This window comes from Colossoma macropomum, unplaced genomic scaffold (assembly GCF_904425465.1).
Source record: "Colossoma macropomum unplaced genomic scaffold, Colossoma_macropomum, whole genome shotgun sequence".
In the NCBI taxonomy this organism is placed as follows: domain Eukaryota; kingdom Metazoa; phylum Chordata; class Actinopteri; order Characiformes; family Serrasalmidae; genus Colossoma; species Colossoma macropomum.
The window spans coordinates 8,818,594-8,832,719 of NW_023494808.1; the positions used below are offsets into that span (position 1 = coordinate 8,818,594).

At 40.4% G+C, this 14,126-nt stretch overlaps 1 protein-coding gene across 1 annotated transcript; it reads right to left on the minus strand.

Moving 5' to 3' along the window:
* Positions 1-6,452: 6,452 nt before the first annotated feature.
* LOC118798430 lies at positions 6,453-12,575 on the minus strand. The gene is made up of 8 exons (XM_036557866.1): positions 12,485-12,575; positions 11,718-12,031; positions 10,944-11,075; positions 9,924-10,011; positions 8,572-8,644; positions 7,486-8,470; positions 7,314-7,383; positions 6,453-7,204 (listed from the first exon to the last, which is right to left on the minus strand). Exons 2-8 carry the CDS (start codon positions 11,742-11,744, stop codon positions 7,080-7,082), a joined length of 1,500 nt encoding a protein of 499 aa, XP_036413759.1. The 5' UTR covers positions 11,745-12,031; positions 12,485-12,575; the 3' UTR covers positions 6,453-7,079.
* Between the last annotated feature and the right edge of the window lie 1,551 nt (positions 12,576-14,126).

The following is a 14,126-nucleotide window of genomic DNA, read 5'->3' on the forward strand; positions in this document are numbered from 1 at the left end:
GTGTCTTAAGACAGTTCAGTTGAGTCCAAAGAGTGGTCCATTACAAAAAGTCCTGTGGTATGAGTGTGGTATTCCTGTGGTACTGCCAAACTTACAATACAAAATTACAATTAAGGATTACCAGGATTTCCACAGCACTGCCTAATGTAAGAAGTATGTCCTCAAGAAACAGCCTGCTGTAATCTTATGGTTTTTGTGTGATATTACTAAAAGAACATTCACTAAGGTTTTACTTGCTGTACTTTCGTTATTCTTCTTTTTGTATGTTTTGTTTTTTGATTACTGCAGAAATGTGTTTACAGTAGCAAAACAGCAAAAGAAAAATTCAATTCTTAAACCATTTACTTTACCTTAAAATATTTAAACTCGTTTCCTTATATAATAGAAGTTCATGGTAGAATAACTTTTAATTTATCTCCACTGGTAAATGTTACAATCACAGTCAGTCACAGCCTTTTTCTCATTTGCAGAAAACATGCTATGATTAAAACAACATTGATCTATTTTCAAATGTACAGTTGTAACCAGAGACAACAAGCTAGGAACCAAGATAAAACAACTTTGAACTAATAGGAAGTAAATGTACTTAACAGCTAACCTGAGTACTTTAGAGATCACATACCACCAAAACTTAATGCAGAAAAAGCACCTGGTTCACTCTCTTCATCATCTACACTTCTGTTTAATTCTTAAGCAGATCAGGGCTGCCCAAAGTTAGACCATTAGGACTTTTAATTTGGCCCAACAGAAAAAGAGAACAAACTTTTTATATACCATGTATAACTTTCAAAATTATTATCTCCAGGTATTTGGAAAACACAAACAATAATAAACAAATGTATTTGAGTAGTAATATATAAAGACCTTTATTGTTTCACCACGTAAAATTACATAATAAACAGACTTTTGTTTAAATGTCCAACTTCATACTTTGACTTTAATATATTAAGACATGGCCTCCAGTGATGCTGTATGATAATCCTGTACTGCTGTCTCATGTATTTCAAGGGTTTGCAGTTTTCTATTCTGTGTCTAGATTAAAACAAACAAACAAACAAAAACAAAACAGCACAGTTCATTCAGTACAGCAGAGGCGCGAACCAGAAAAACGAAAGCTCTATGGGAGGACAAACAAAAGTTCTGAAGCGCGAGCGCTGTCCGCCGTTCCTCCGTTTAAAGCCGAGCGCGACCGTTACAGCCGTTACAGTGAGCGGGTCTCTCAGGTCGCTAACGCGGTCAGTTTTATCGAGTTTGTTTAGCGAGTGTTAAACCTGATAAGACTCTCTTACACTCCTTACTAAGACAGCGCCGCCTGCCGGGTGACGCTTTCAGCTCCCAGAGACGAGGATTTTCAGCTGCGTAGTTAGCTAAGCTAACGAGCTGACCGGACCGAGTGGAGCGGCGACTGGAGTTACGACTGCAACGGTCAGACGCTGCTTTTAAAAGGTGAGTAGTGACAAATGAGATGAGCAGCCTCACTAACAGTCAGCTGGAGTAAACATTTTATTTCTGTATTTCTGGTCGATCTGCCGAGTGAAGACACCAGCGGTAGGGTAGCGTATGTAGTTAGCTAACTAGCGGCTAAGCGGCGTGTCTGTTTACGCCTCGCGGCTGCGTCAGGTGTCGCTTAGCACGCGCTCCAAATGAAAGACTGCCTCAGAGTGAAACCTAAGACTGAACACAGCGCAGCAGGGTCAGCGCACTGATCAACACAACAGTGAGACTGAACACCGTCCGTCAGTCTGTGTAGCTCAGAGAGGGTAGTTACATTTGCATGCTCAGTTACATTTACTCTAGTAACTTCTGGGTGGATTTGTACTTTCTAGAGTATTTTAAATTTTACTCGGCTACATTTATTAGTAATATATAATGACCAGTTTGTTTTGTGTTTTTCATTGTTATGCTTTGCTGTTATTATTGTTTTGCTGCCTTTACCTCATGTGTCTGTTTTGTTTTAGATGTTTCTCATCAGAAATCATCTGAAGCTGAGCAACTGGTGAAACTCAAGTTTTAATTTTTTTAAATAAAACTATATGAATGTCAGATGGATGTTTAGATTTGGTGTTTCAAACAAATATATTTCATGAAGTATTTATGGTAATACAGAAGAGCAGAATGTTTAGGTAAAGCTGGATTAGAGTACTCAAATATCTGCGCTTTATTCATTCAATTATTAATATGTTATTTGCCATTACAGCTGTGTTCAAAATATCAATATGGCAATATCACCAACACTGTATCAATATGTATGATTTTACTTCTTCACAGTGCTTTGATGTGTAATACTGCAAGTCTCAGAGCCCTACAATTTATAGCATAAAGCATGTGGTAAACATGATCTAATAGAGTTCAGCTCTTATTAATAATCATTTCATGTCATAATTCTCTGTGAGAGATTAGAGGCATTGAACTCTTCAAACGTCTGGTTCTTGTCACTGCCACTATGAACAACTCTGACTCTGTAAGTTTTTCCACAGTGGAACATTTTGTATCAAACTATTTTTTTGCATCTTAATGATGAAATTGTGCTTAAAAATCGTGTAATTCTCCTTTAACACAGCTTTTAACAGATACAGATATCAGTACTAAGCTCACACCTGCCTCAACTGCAAATGATCATTTCTGTCACGTGTTGACTTTGGCATGTTAGAGGATGAAAACAATAGAATTGTGAATTATCTAATCAACTTTGTTGTTTTCAATCCTTCCAAAGGAACATCCTCTCTTTGGGCCTCATCCAGTATGGTGCCCAAGTGGCCTCATCCTGATGCTTCTTTCATTACACTGAACATCATTGTCTGAACATCAGCTATGCGTGTGAGCTGGGTGCCACGCTGGAGTTCATGCATAGGTATTATTTAAAGCCTTGTCACATTTCTTTGTGTACTAAATGCCTGAGTTGATTTTAGATGAGTAAACGTATGTATACTGTACATTATGTTCTACTTATAAAGGGAATATATAATGCTTTCCCTTTTAATTACTGTGTTATGTAACTTTTGTGTGTGTAAGATACAAAGCTGAAAGTATAAGAGGGAGAAACTCTTTCCCACAGAAACCACTTTTCTCAGCTGCCTGAGGGCTGGAGTTCCCCAGCCCTTTTCCTTTGTTACAAGATGATGTAATCCCATAACACAATCCTTATTGCCCACCTACCAGCGAGCTTGGCACGCCCCCACACAACGCAACGCATCTACCGGAGGCCGTGTATTGGCGGAACCACTCTGGCACTTGATCAGTCAGAGCCAAGTGAGCGAGCTAACTAATCTGAGCGTACTGGGCTCATCAGGAAGGAGGGGCTTAAAGACACAGGAGCTCTAACAGAGCGTTTCAGACAGAGGGTGGGTAAACAATTACAGTATGAGAAAAATAATGTGTTTCTGGAACACTGAAGCATGTAAATGTATTATAGTCGACCCCAAAAATAAATTTATGAACATTGGAAATTAGCATAATAGGTCCGCTTTAAATTCAGCCTGCTTGTGAACGCAGATCCAAAAGTAATTTCAAATTTATTGTCTTAAAATTGATTTTTTAACAGATGCATTTTCCTCATATCTCTGACAAAGGAGACCAACACTGAGAAAAAACAGAGGAAGAAGCGATGAGCTGTGAATCTGACAGCTCTCTCACTCATCATGGATTTAACTCTGAAAGGAGAGATCAGTAACATTAGCAGTGTGATATCAGTAATGTTAGTGTTCAGGCATTACGGCATGGACATATGCACGCTGAGTTATATGTGTCCTGTTTCCTGTGTCCACATATGTCCACATAAAATGTCCACAGCTTGGCTCTATTCCAGCTCCCAGCACATCTGAGTCTGGTATTAAGTGTTTGACAGCTGATCATTATCTGGCTCAGGTATGTTATGAATGCTGCTGGGGTTCAGACCTCTGTATTACTCTGTTGGTCAGTTTTTCTTTTTAGTCCATATGAATTTGTCTTAAAATTGTTTCCCATCATTTATAATTGTTCATAGTAATAACTTTAGCATAACTTATATACGGAATAACAGCAGACCTTAAAATCAGATTCACTGGTTTGTGGAACTGTGTATTTATTGCAGTATATTTCAAATTTCTACACAAAGTCAGTTAACATGTTTTTCTCCGTCTGTAGAACAAATCAAGTGTGATGACGCTATTGTACTGTGCATATACACAGATGTAAAAACAATAAACAATAACTGTAATTATATTTTTTGAAAGCTATGTGGCTGCTTTTTCATGGGCTGTGCTTTGGATTGCAGAGTAAATTATTTAAATATGTAGAAGTATTCTGAACTTTTAACAGATTAACACGGAAATACAAATCCGTAAAATAGTGATTTTCCATACCCCTCTAAATTACGTTACTGTAATTTATGCATACTTATTATTGTTCTCCTTCTTATTATTATTTTAAAAGTTGATAAAATGATACCTTCATTAAAAAATGAAGCAACTGTAAAATAGGAATTGTAAAAAAATGTATCTTTAACACATTTTAAAAACGTTAAGGTTTAATTACTATAAAAAAGGTATTTAAAAGAACTGAATAGTTACAAAATATTACAAAATAGTTGCATAAGAGTCTTCCCTCATACTACCACCATGTTGAAGGCATGGTCTGAACTCACAAATAGATTTTCACTGATTCCATAAGATTTTCTAATGCAACAGAAACATTTAAAGGCAAATTCCACTTTTTTGTACACTTGATTCTGTCCTTGCGTTGTAAACAAAGTCATTTAGTGGTTTCATATAAAATGGCTTATTGTAGAGAAAATTACAGACTGGGAACCATGTGCCTATTATTATTATTATTATTATTATTATTTATGATTATTATTATTATTACTTTTGTTGTTTAATTTGTTCTGAAATTTATAAATGTAGTATGTACTAATGTATGTAATGTTTGTATGTTTATAAAATAATATACAATATATATATTAAAATAAGTGATACCATTATGCATCCTACATAGAACAAAAAAATTAAATAATGAAAAAAAATTTAATCACTAGATTTTTTTTGCTATAAATAATGTTACGTTTTAAAATTCCCATAAAAATATTTAAAAGTAAAAGATTTATTTAAAAAAAAAAAAAATGTAGGTGAAATTTAAAAATACGTATTATGCATCCTACATCTTGAGACATCTTGGGATGTTATTATTGCCAAGACATCTTAAGATCCGTGTCTATAGACATGTCTTAGGTGCACTTTGTAGTTCTACAGTTACAGACTGGAGTCCATCTGGTTCTCTGCATACTTTGTTAGCCCCCTTTTACCCTGTTCTTCAGTGGTCAGGACCCCCATGGACCCTCACAGAGCAGGTACTATTTGGGTGGTGGATCATTCTCAGCACTGCAGTAACACTGATGTGGTGGTGGTGTGTTAGTGTGTGTTGTGCTGGTATGAGTGGATCAGACACAGCAGTGTTGCTGGAGTTTTTAAACACTGTGTCCACTCACTGTCCACTCTATTAGACACCCCTACCTTGTCAGTCCACCTTGTAGATGTAAAGTCAGAGACGATAGCTCATCTGCTGCTGCACAGTCTGTGTTGGTCATCCTCTAGTCCTTCATCAGTGGTCACAGGACGCTGCCCACAGGACGCTGTTGGCTGGATATTTTTGGTTGGTGGACTATTCTCAGTCCAGCAGCGACACTGAGGTGTTTAAAAAGTCCAGCAGCGTTTATTTGTATGTGTTTTTCTCTCTCCTGTTAGGACATAAACAAAGAGCTGTTAGCTTTCCTCAGTGAGGCTGACGGTGAGCCATCCCAGGATGCCTCGGAGCAAACGCAGACTGAAGATCCGCCCTGTAAGAAGCTGAAGCTGGACTCGGCGCAGGTCGGACAGGACGGCAGCTCAGAGACTTCTGCAGCGCACACTGAGCCTGAAGTCCAGTCGGAGATCTGCGTGGCCTGTTTGGGGGTCCTGCAGGACTTCTGTGATCCGAGTTACACCAAACAGGTGACTAAGAGTGGATAATATGGCAGAAACATAACATCACAATACTTACAGAGCATAATAAAACAAGACGTTTTCACAGTATGATATAAAACATGATATATAGTTTAAATATTAATTAAGGAGGAAAAATTAAACAGTCGGTAAACATAATAATGGGATGGCATACAATCAGCTACTTGTTACTGTGCAGTTTATACAGTTACTATCCATCCTATTCCTGCACCCCATGATGCCCCATATAGCGAGCATACATGGGTCCGCTGGCTTGATAAGGTCGGCACCCCACTGACTGTTTGCCACTGCTCGTCCACTCTTGGACCACCCAGATTACCGTCCTGCATACAAGCTCTGACTAGTTTTTAATCTCCTCAAACAGATTTTAAACGCACACAGACTTTTATTTTAGAAAATAAACTTTGAACAGTAGTTGAACGACGTTTGGACTCCACTGTACATAGAAGAGAGAGAAAACAGACACTCTATCACACTAACAGCTGTTATTTCACATAGGGCACTCTTTTGTACTTCGTATATGAGCGTATTCAGCAGTTTGGTTACTCCCACTCCAGTCACAGTGAAGAGAAAAACATCCCCAGACACAAACACTGCTCATTAATTAATATGTTAATTATATTAATTAATAATATGAACCTCTACATTTGATATCTCACACATTTAGAGCATTAAAATACAACAAGGAGCCGCAGTGACTTTGAAAAACGCCACAGTTGAAGTTAATATCCAGAAATACCCAGCAAACCTTCAAGTGTCCTCTGAGTTTGTGTATGTAATGCTTATAACTGTATTTTTTGGTGGGTGAACAATTCATGTCAAACCACTCTAAATGACTGTTTACATGTTAATGATTTAATAGTGCAGGAACTTTGAAAAATAGCTGGAAATTTCCTTTTTAATGGCTGAACAAAACGATTTACAGTTAAAGTTATTTCATTTCTCCAATTTTAGGACTTCTTTCATCAAATGGAGCTCAAATTTCTGAGACTTATTTCAGAACACAGCATATTCAAAAATGCGAGAGGGAAAAAGGATCATATGTTTATGATTTTTAATGAGGAAAAGGGTGTTTTTCTGAGGACGGGATGAAGAATCAGGACACTAGAGGGGCTCCACACGCCGAGATGGGACGCATCCGAAGCAGAAGACTCTTCTCAGGAAGTTGAAGACACGAGAACGGAGCCGCCGCTTCTTCGTTTTTCTGGATGTGGTGTCGTCCTCAGTACCTACAGACAGAGACAGAAGGAGGAGGATATCAGTTCCAAGCACTGGGAGAATCTGGACCACCTTAAACACAGAACATTATGAGACCTCAACAGAGATTGAGTCACTCACCATCAGGGCAGGCAGGAGTCTCCAAGTCTTCGTTATTCTCCACCTCAGAGTCCTCAGAGACCTCAGTCACCTGGAAATCACATCACAGTTAAATGACATTAAGTGAGGAACCCAACATGAGAGACTGAGCGTTACATTAGGAGGAAACAGAGAACCAGTTCAGTCTGTTTACCTGAACAGCAGGGATGGAGCTGGACAAATCAGGGGAACCTTCCAGGGGGGACTCAGCGCACTCCACCAGGTACGTGCCGGGTCTCTTTACGTGGCCGTACCTTCGGTAGTTCTGATAGCCGGTGAAGATCTCAGAGCACTCATCGCTCAGATCACTCAGGTCAGGAGATCCACCACATTCTCGGATCAGGTCCTCGAATGATGATAGACCCGGTTCACTGAGGACGGTGCTGCAGGACCAGGCGCTCAGATTTCCTGAAGCTGCACTCTCGCTCCTTCTTCTGGACTCGTTGGTTCTTGACTGCTGATCTGAGTCCTCCTGAACTTCAGTCAACTCCAACCCCTGTGAGGCCTCCTCAGCAGCGTCAGTGTCTGGGGAAGAACTAGAGACATGAAAACATCCCAGAGCGTAGTCAACCAACACGGTCAGGATGACATTAGCGACGTAATCGATCGTCCACTGGTCGACACAAGACGCTCCCTTCATCAGGCGCTCGTTCAAAAGGCTTTTGTATGCCTCGTTGACAATCTGAGAAACGGCTCCGTTCTCATCAGGGAAGAGCCGCCCACCGAGGACCTGGTGGGTAATTCTTATCTGGGACAGGGTCTCTAGTTCCTCCACCAGACGACCCACCAGACGCTCATAGAGAGAAATCACAGGGACCCTAAAGTTAAATGAAGACTCCAGCCGCTTGACGAGCTCCTCCACTGTCTTCCTGATGACTGCGGGAGGCACAGTAAGGACCTTAGAGTCTTTAGGACCCCGACTCAGAGCGACTTCCTCGACCGCCGTCGATGACCTGGACCGACGATCCGCAGCAGACGACGCCTCCTCGACTCGGGCCTGGCCCTCCTCACGTTCGTGCTCCGGTGTGTCCAGAAACTCCTTAACTCCATTCAGTTCTGGAGTTTCGTTTCCCAGAAGACGAGCACTGAACAGGGCGTCAAGGGATTCGCTGGGAAGGTCGAACGTCAGTTCAGGGGTTCTGTGAAAGATCAAAGGCTGGCTTTAGTCTTCAGTGTAAACTAATGACTTCAATAATCTATTAAGCGAGTTAAACACACAGAAAACCTGAACAACACTCACTTTTCTGGCTGCACAGGAGGAGGTGGAGATGGATCATCATGAACATCCAGGCCAACTTTCTCTAACCAATCACCTGGAATCATTTGGGGGAGAGTCACACAAAGGAGGAGCCCAGTTAAAGGAGGGAGCACATTGTTATGATTAGAACCTAAAGCTACACAATGGTTTAACAGCTGATTCTGCCCTCCTGGAACTGAAATAAGGAGACAAACTATTCCCAAAATTATAAAACAGTTCCGGTCCTAAAATCTGCTGAACCACGTTTGAAGCCGTTGTAAAATCCATGATATACCACTCCTATGACCGCCTCACAGCAACTGAACTGTGTATTTCTACGCCACGGCACAAAAAACCTTGTCGTGTAAATGGAATAATCTTTGACTCTAATGCTGCTCACATGGACCACCGAGTGTACTGATGAAGTAAGAACCTGTTTTTTGTTTAAACTGAGGGGCTGAAAACTTATTTTCTTTACTAGAACCAGGCTGGTCAGCTAGCTAACAGGCTAAAACAGCCAACAGCTTAAACAACTCCATCATTAATATCACAGGCCTGAATTAAAGCACTTACAGTATGATTAACAGTAAAACTGCAGTATTAAAGTCTAAAAATGTCACTTGAATGTTTATCAGACTTCAAATGTTGGTGTTTCAGTCAGAAGTCACATCAAACCCAGGCTGAATCCCAAACGGCTCTGTACTCCCTAAATAGTGTTCTAGCTATGGAAGTTCAGAAATTCTGGCCTCTACAGTCAAACAGTGCATCATGTATCGAGTGTGGATGTGTCGGAGTCCCAGATGACCATTTCTTAGCTGTATTTTGCTCTGTTGGGCTGCAGGATCCAGTATTTAAACCCCTATGTAGTGCACTATGTAGGGAGCAGGGAGCCGTTTGAGATTCAGCCCCAGCGTGAGAAGAGAGGCGCCGCTGGATTGGTGCTAAATAAGACTTGTGGTGGTGATTTGGTACCAAAAAGTACTTATAAAACAAAAGTTTTGCATCACAAAAAAGTAAAAGAAATCATGAAATGACCGCAAAATACAGCGATGGGCGACCAAACGTTCTCCTCATTCAGCGTCCATGGGAGTTTGGCGATGATACGGTACTCTAAAGGAACTACCTTTCTCTAATATTGTAGATTATTATTAATAATCAATTATTTCCTGAAAAGTCGAGTATTTTATTATATTTTATGTCGGCCGCTGTTTTATAAAAGCAATAAAAGCCACTTGAGGCTGTGTGTTACTGCGATTTTATCAGGGGAAGGGAGTTTTAAGAACGGCCTCTCGTGGCTCATTGCTTTATTATGAGGAACCTGGGCGCCACGAAAACCTCTCAGTTTAAGATCTTACCTTTCATGGCCTGAACTGGTGGTGGACAGCTGCCTCTGATCGGTGGTAGGACACTGTAAGACTGAGCGTGTACAGCCACATTGAGAGCCTAAAAGGAATATAAGATATAAGGATATGAGAGAATTAAGCACTAATGCATTCCTAATCTGTACACATGTACATACAGTGTCAAGAAAAAGTCTGTGAACCCTTTGGAATTTTATGGTTTTCTGCATTAATTTGTCATAAAATGTGATCTGATCCTCATCCAAGTCAAGTGTATTGACAAATATAATGTGCCTCAAATAATAACACAAAAAAATAAGTGAACCCTTGGAATTAATAGCTGGTTGACCCCCCTTTGGCAGCAATAACCTCAACCAGGCGCTTCCTGTAGCTGCAGATCGTTCAGGAGGGATTTTAGCCCATTCTTCCTGGCAGAACTGCTTTAGCTCTGTCGTGTTCCTTGGACGCCTCATGTGTGCGGCTCTCTTCAAGTCAATCCACAGCATTTCTATAAGGCTGAGATCTGGGCTCTGACTCGGCCGCTCCAAAAGGCGGATTTTGTTTTTCATAAGCCGTTCTGTTGTGGACTCGCTCCAGTGTTTTGGGTCGTTGTCCTGTTGCACCACCCAACTTCTACAGAGTTTCAGCTGACGTACAGACACTCTCACATTATCCTGTAGAATGTTTTGATACACTTGGGAATTCATCGTCTCCTCAATGATTGTAAGCTGGCCAGGCCCTGATGCAGCACAGCAGGCCCAAATCATGATGCTCCCTCCACCACACTTTACGGATGGGATGATAGTTTCATGGTGATGTGCAGTGCCTTTTTTACGCCAGATGTAGCGCTGCGTGTTCTTTCCAAATAGTTCAATCTCAGTTTCATCTGTCCACAAAACATTTTGCCAGCACCGCTGTGGAGTGTCGGTGGATGAGGATCAGATCACATTTTAGGACAAATTGATGCAGAAAACCATAAAATTCCAAAGGGTTCACATACTTTTTCTTGCCACTGTATACAGTATATCCACATACCTGAGAGGTCTTTTCTTGCTCTTGCCTGAGAGGTGGCAGCTGGTTGAAGCCACTGTCCTCAGCAGCTTTGAGCTCCCTCTTCTTGGTGGGACCCCGGGAGCCCTCGGCACATCTGTCCTTTCGCTTTCCGCTCTAGAGGCAGATAAATCAGGAGGATAAGCACATTTTCCACAGCGTACTCATCATTCTGATTCTGGTGGTCCGACGTCGCCCACCGAAAAGTCTGTCATCGTCTTTTCTGTGGTCGTAATTCCAGCGATCACTTTGTCCTAATTTGTTTATGTCCTCGCTCTCAGTCTAGAGCTGCTAAAGGGTTTTTCACTGTTTTTGAACAATGACGATGAAGATAACAACTTTGCTGAAAACATATTTTCAAATTAAATTCCAGAAACGTCAGTGTTTGAAACAGAAATGCAGCTTTAGATTATATCCTCTACAACGATAAACCATAAGAACAAAACCTCCCCCAGAAATATCTGGAGCTTCGCAGCATATTTTGAATCCCACAAAGTCAAGAAAATCAGTATGATGTGATTTTTAAATGATTATTCAATTATTATTGATCTTATTTATTTATTTTGTTGTGTTTTGTTTTAGGTTATTTTACTTCTGTTCATTGACTTATTTAGTGTAGCAGTGATGTGTTTTATTATTGATATATATAAATAAATAAATAAATAAATAGATAGATAGATAGATAGATAGATTAATAGATTAATAGATTAATAATCTCTACCCAGAAGGTCGAGGTCGTGTTGGAAACTCTACTCTTACCTTTTTGTCTTTGTGCTCTGCTTCCATTTCCCCGTCTGTATCTCAGATCAGCTCAAACACGAATGAAGAAATTTCACTCAGTGTTCACTTTTATAGCCGGGACACGTCACTGTGCCGTCATCGCCTATGACGTCACAGCCAAGCGAACGGGTCACCATGGCGACGCTTGTAGTCGTAGGACTACATGACCCTTACAGGTCACTGTAGTCGTGTCGTCATTCTGTAGTCCTCGTTATGCCCATATTAGGAGCTCCGGGTCTGAGCTCCGTTTCTCTATGGCCAGAATGAACAGGGAAAGTCGCCTCTAGCGCCCCCTGTGTTCAATAAAAATGTTCAGAACCAGATTCGTTTTGTTCTGAGTACATTTTCTCCTGAAAACCACTGGATCCTCTGAATTACGAGGCCGATGAAGAGCTGTAATACTAATAGTGCTACATGCGAGCTGAAGCTGCTGCGCCTCAGTCTGATGTCACTGAGCTACACTAATCTAAGGCGGGCTGTGGCGGAGCTCTGACGAGCTGAGCTACCTTATCGAAATGTTCTACCGTAGCGCATTTTTACAGGGGTACCCGTAAATAAAACCTCTGGGGGGGATATTTTGATAAAGGCTAAAACTCCTTATCAGAAACTCTACCAGTGTTAAACTACGAGGCTGAATTTAGCTTCATTTTCGCAGCTTCTTGTTTGAATATTTCCGTTCCACCTTAAATGGTGCAGCAGCTGAGACTAGCTATCACAAACATTAGCAAACGAGACAAAATACTGACCTGTCGGTTCTGAGAAACTCAAATTATGCCTTTCAGCCCTCCATGAAGCTCAATCAGCTTCTTTTTCTCCGACTGCTTGTTCGAATCGTCCCGTTCCACCTTAAATGGCGCCTCAGACTGTAACTGCTGCACCGTTTAAGGTGGAACGGGACAATTAGAAGGAGAAACCGACTCCAGCTCTGCGACGGTTCAGTGTTCGTCAGTTCCTCGCTGCAGATTAAACGCATCAGGAACCAGCTGGAGTGATTATGAACCCAGATCAGTCCATTAATCTCCAGATTATCGATCTTCATCTTAAACCGCTCTGTTTGTCTTTTCGTCGCTACCAGCTGGGCGAGAGTCTTCTCTGCGTTGCTATGGTGACCAGCAGTCTGCGCTGATCTTCAGGGTTAAAGGGTGAATCAGCAGCTCTACATGAACTCCAGAGTTTAGGATCATTTACTGTTAAACTGTGTTGATCGATCAGCAGAGCTTTATTTTACTGTAGAGGAGGATTATTTTAGTTCACCTACAGATCTGGTTCTGCTGTGGAGCCGCTAGAGGGCAGTAAAATGTTACCGACCGCCGGTTTGGGTGAATTTCTCATCTACAAACAACCGTTTTAGCACCATAGATATCTCTGCTGAGGACTGAGGAGGAGCAGGCCGACCAAAATGAAAATAAATAACATTAAAAATACATGACTTAAGATTAGATATGAATTAGAACGGCAAAGAATAATGATGATCAATCCAAAAATACATGAATATACATACAAATTAATACATTAATAAATAAAACCTTACATTTACTTATGTCTATTTAGTAATTTCCCCTTCTCACTAATTTTTATATATTTATTTTTTGTTATTTATATGTTTCTTTATATAACATTTTTTCTTCTTTTTTATTTCCATAAGTATTCATTTCTATATTTATTTCTGTATTTGTTTGTCCTTATGCTAATAAAGGGGCTGTCAAGCAATGATGTCACACCATCTTAATATTCCCATTGTATCCTATATATTTATATATTTCTGGTCGTCTTCCAGTAAATCACTGTGCAGTTTTGCTTCCAAATTACTTGTGTGCTCACCAACTGTCTATATGCTTGACTTTTAGATTGTGTTTGTGAAGTTTGATCATATTTAGAGTTTATATTTCCATTGAAAATTATACCGGTTATCAGTATATTTTTCTAAATGTGCTTCTTAATCAATTAAGAACTGAGCAATTATTCCCAGATGACTTTGTGCCTGTGATCCACTGACTCTACATACAGGATCTGTTGTAAACGTGAGCCTTTGCGCCCTCTAGTGGAAGATCAGGAGAGCAGATCAGCTCCCATTTAAAAAGGCAGATCAAATAGGCCTCATTCTCTCACTCTAAGATCACACGCACTATAACTCTGTCTGTAATAATAAGGAATAATAACCATAATATCAGGAAAGGTATAATCCCACCACCAGATGTGTAATCTCCCTCTGAAGGCAGATTAGGAGGTGAAGTGTAGCTCACAATTAGTTGGAGATTTAGATGCAGACCCAACAAATCACTGTGTAGCACCTACACCTGTAACTGTAAAGTCCATTTTAAATATTCCAGAAATAATATATTGTAGCTATGATGCTGCAGTTCACAGAGGATTCAACTGAGTTTTACT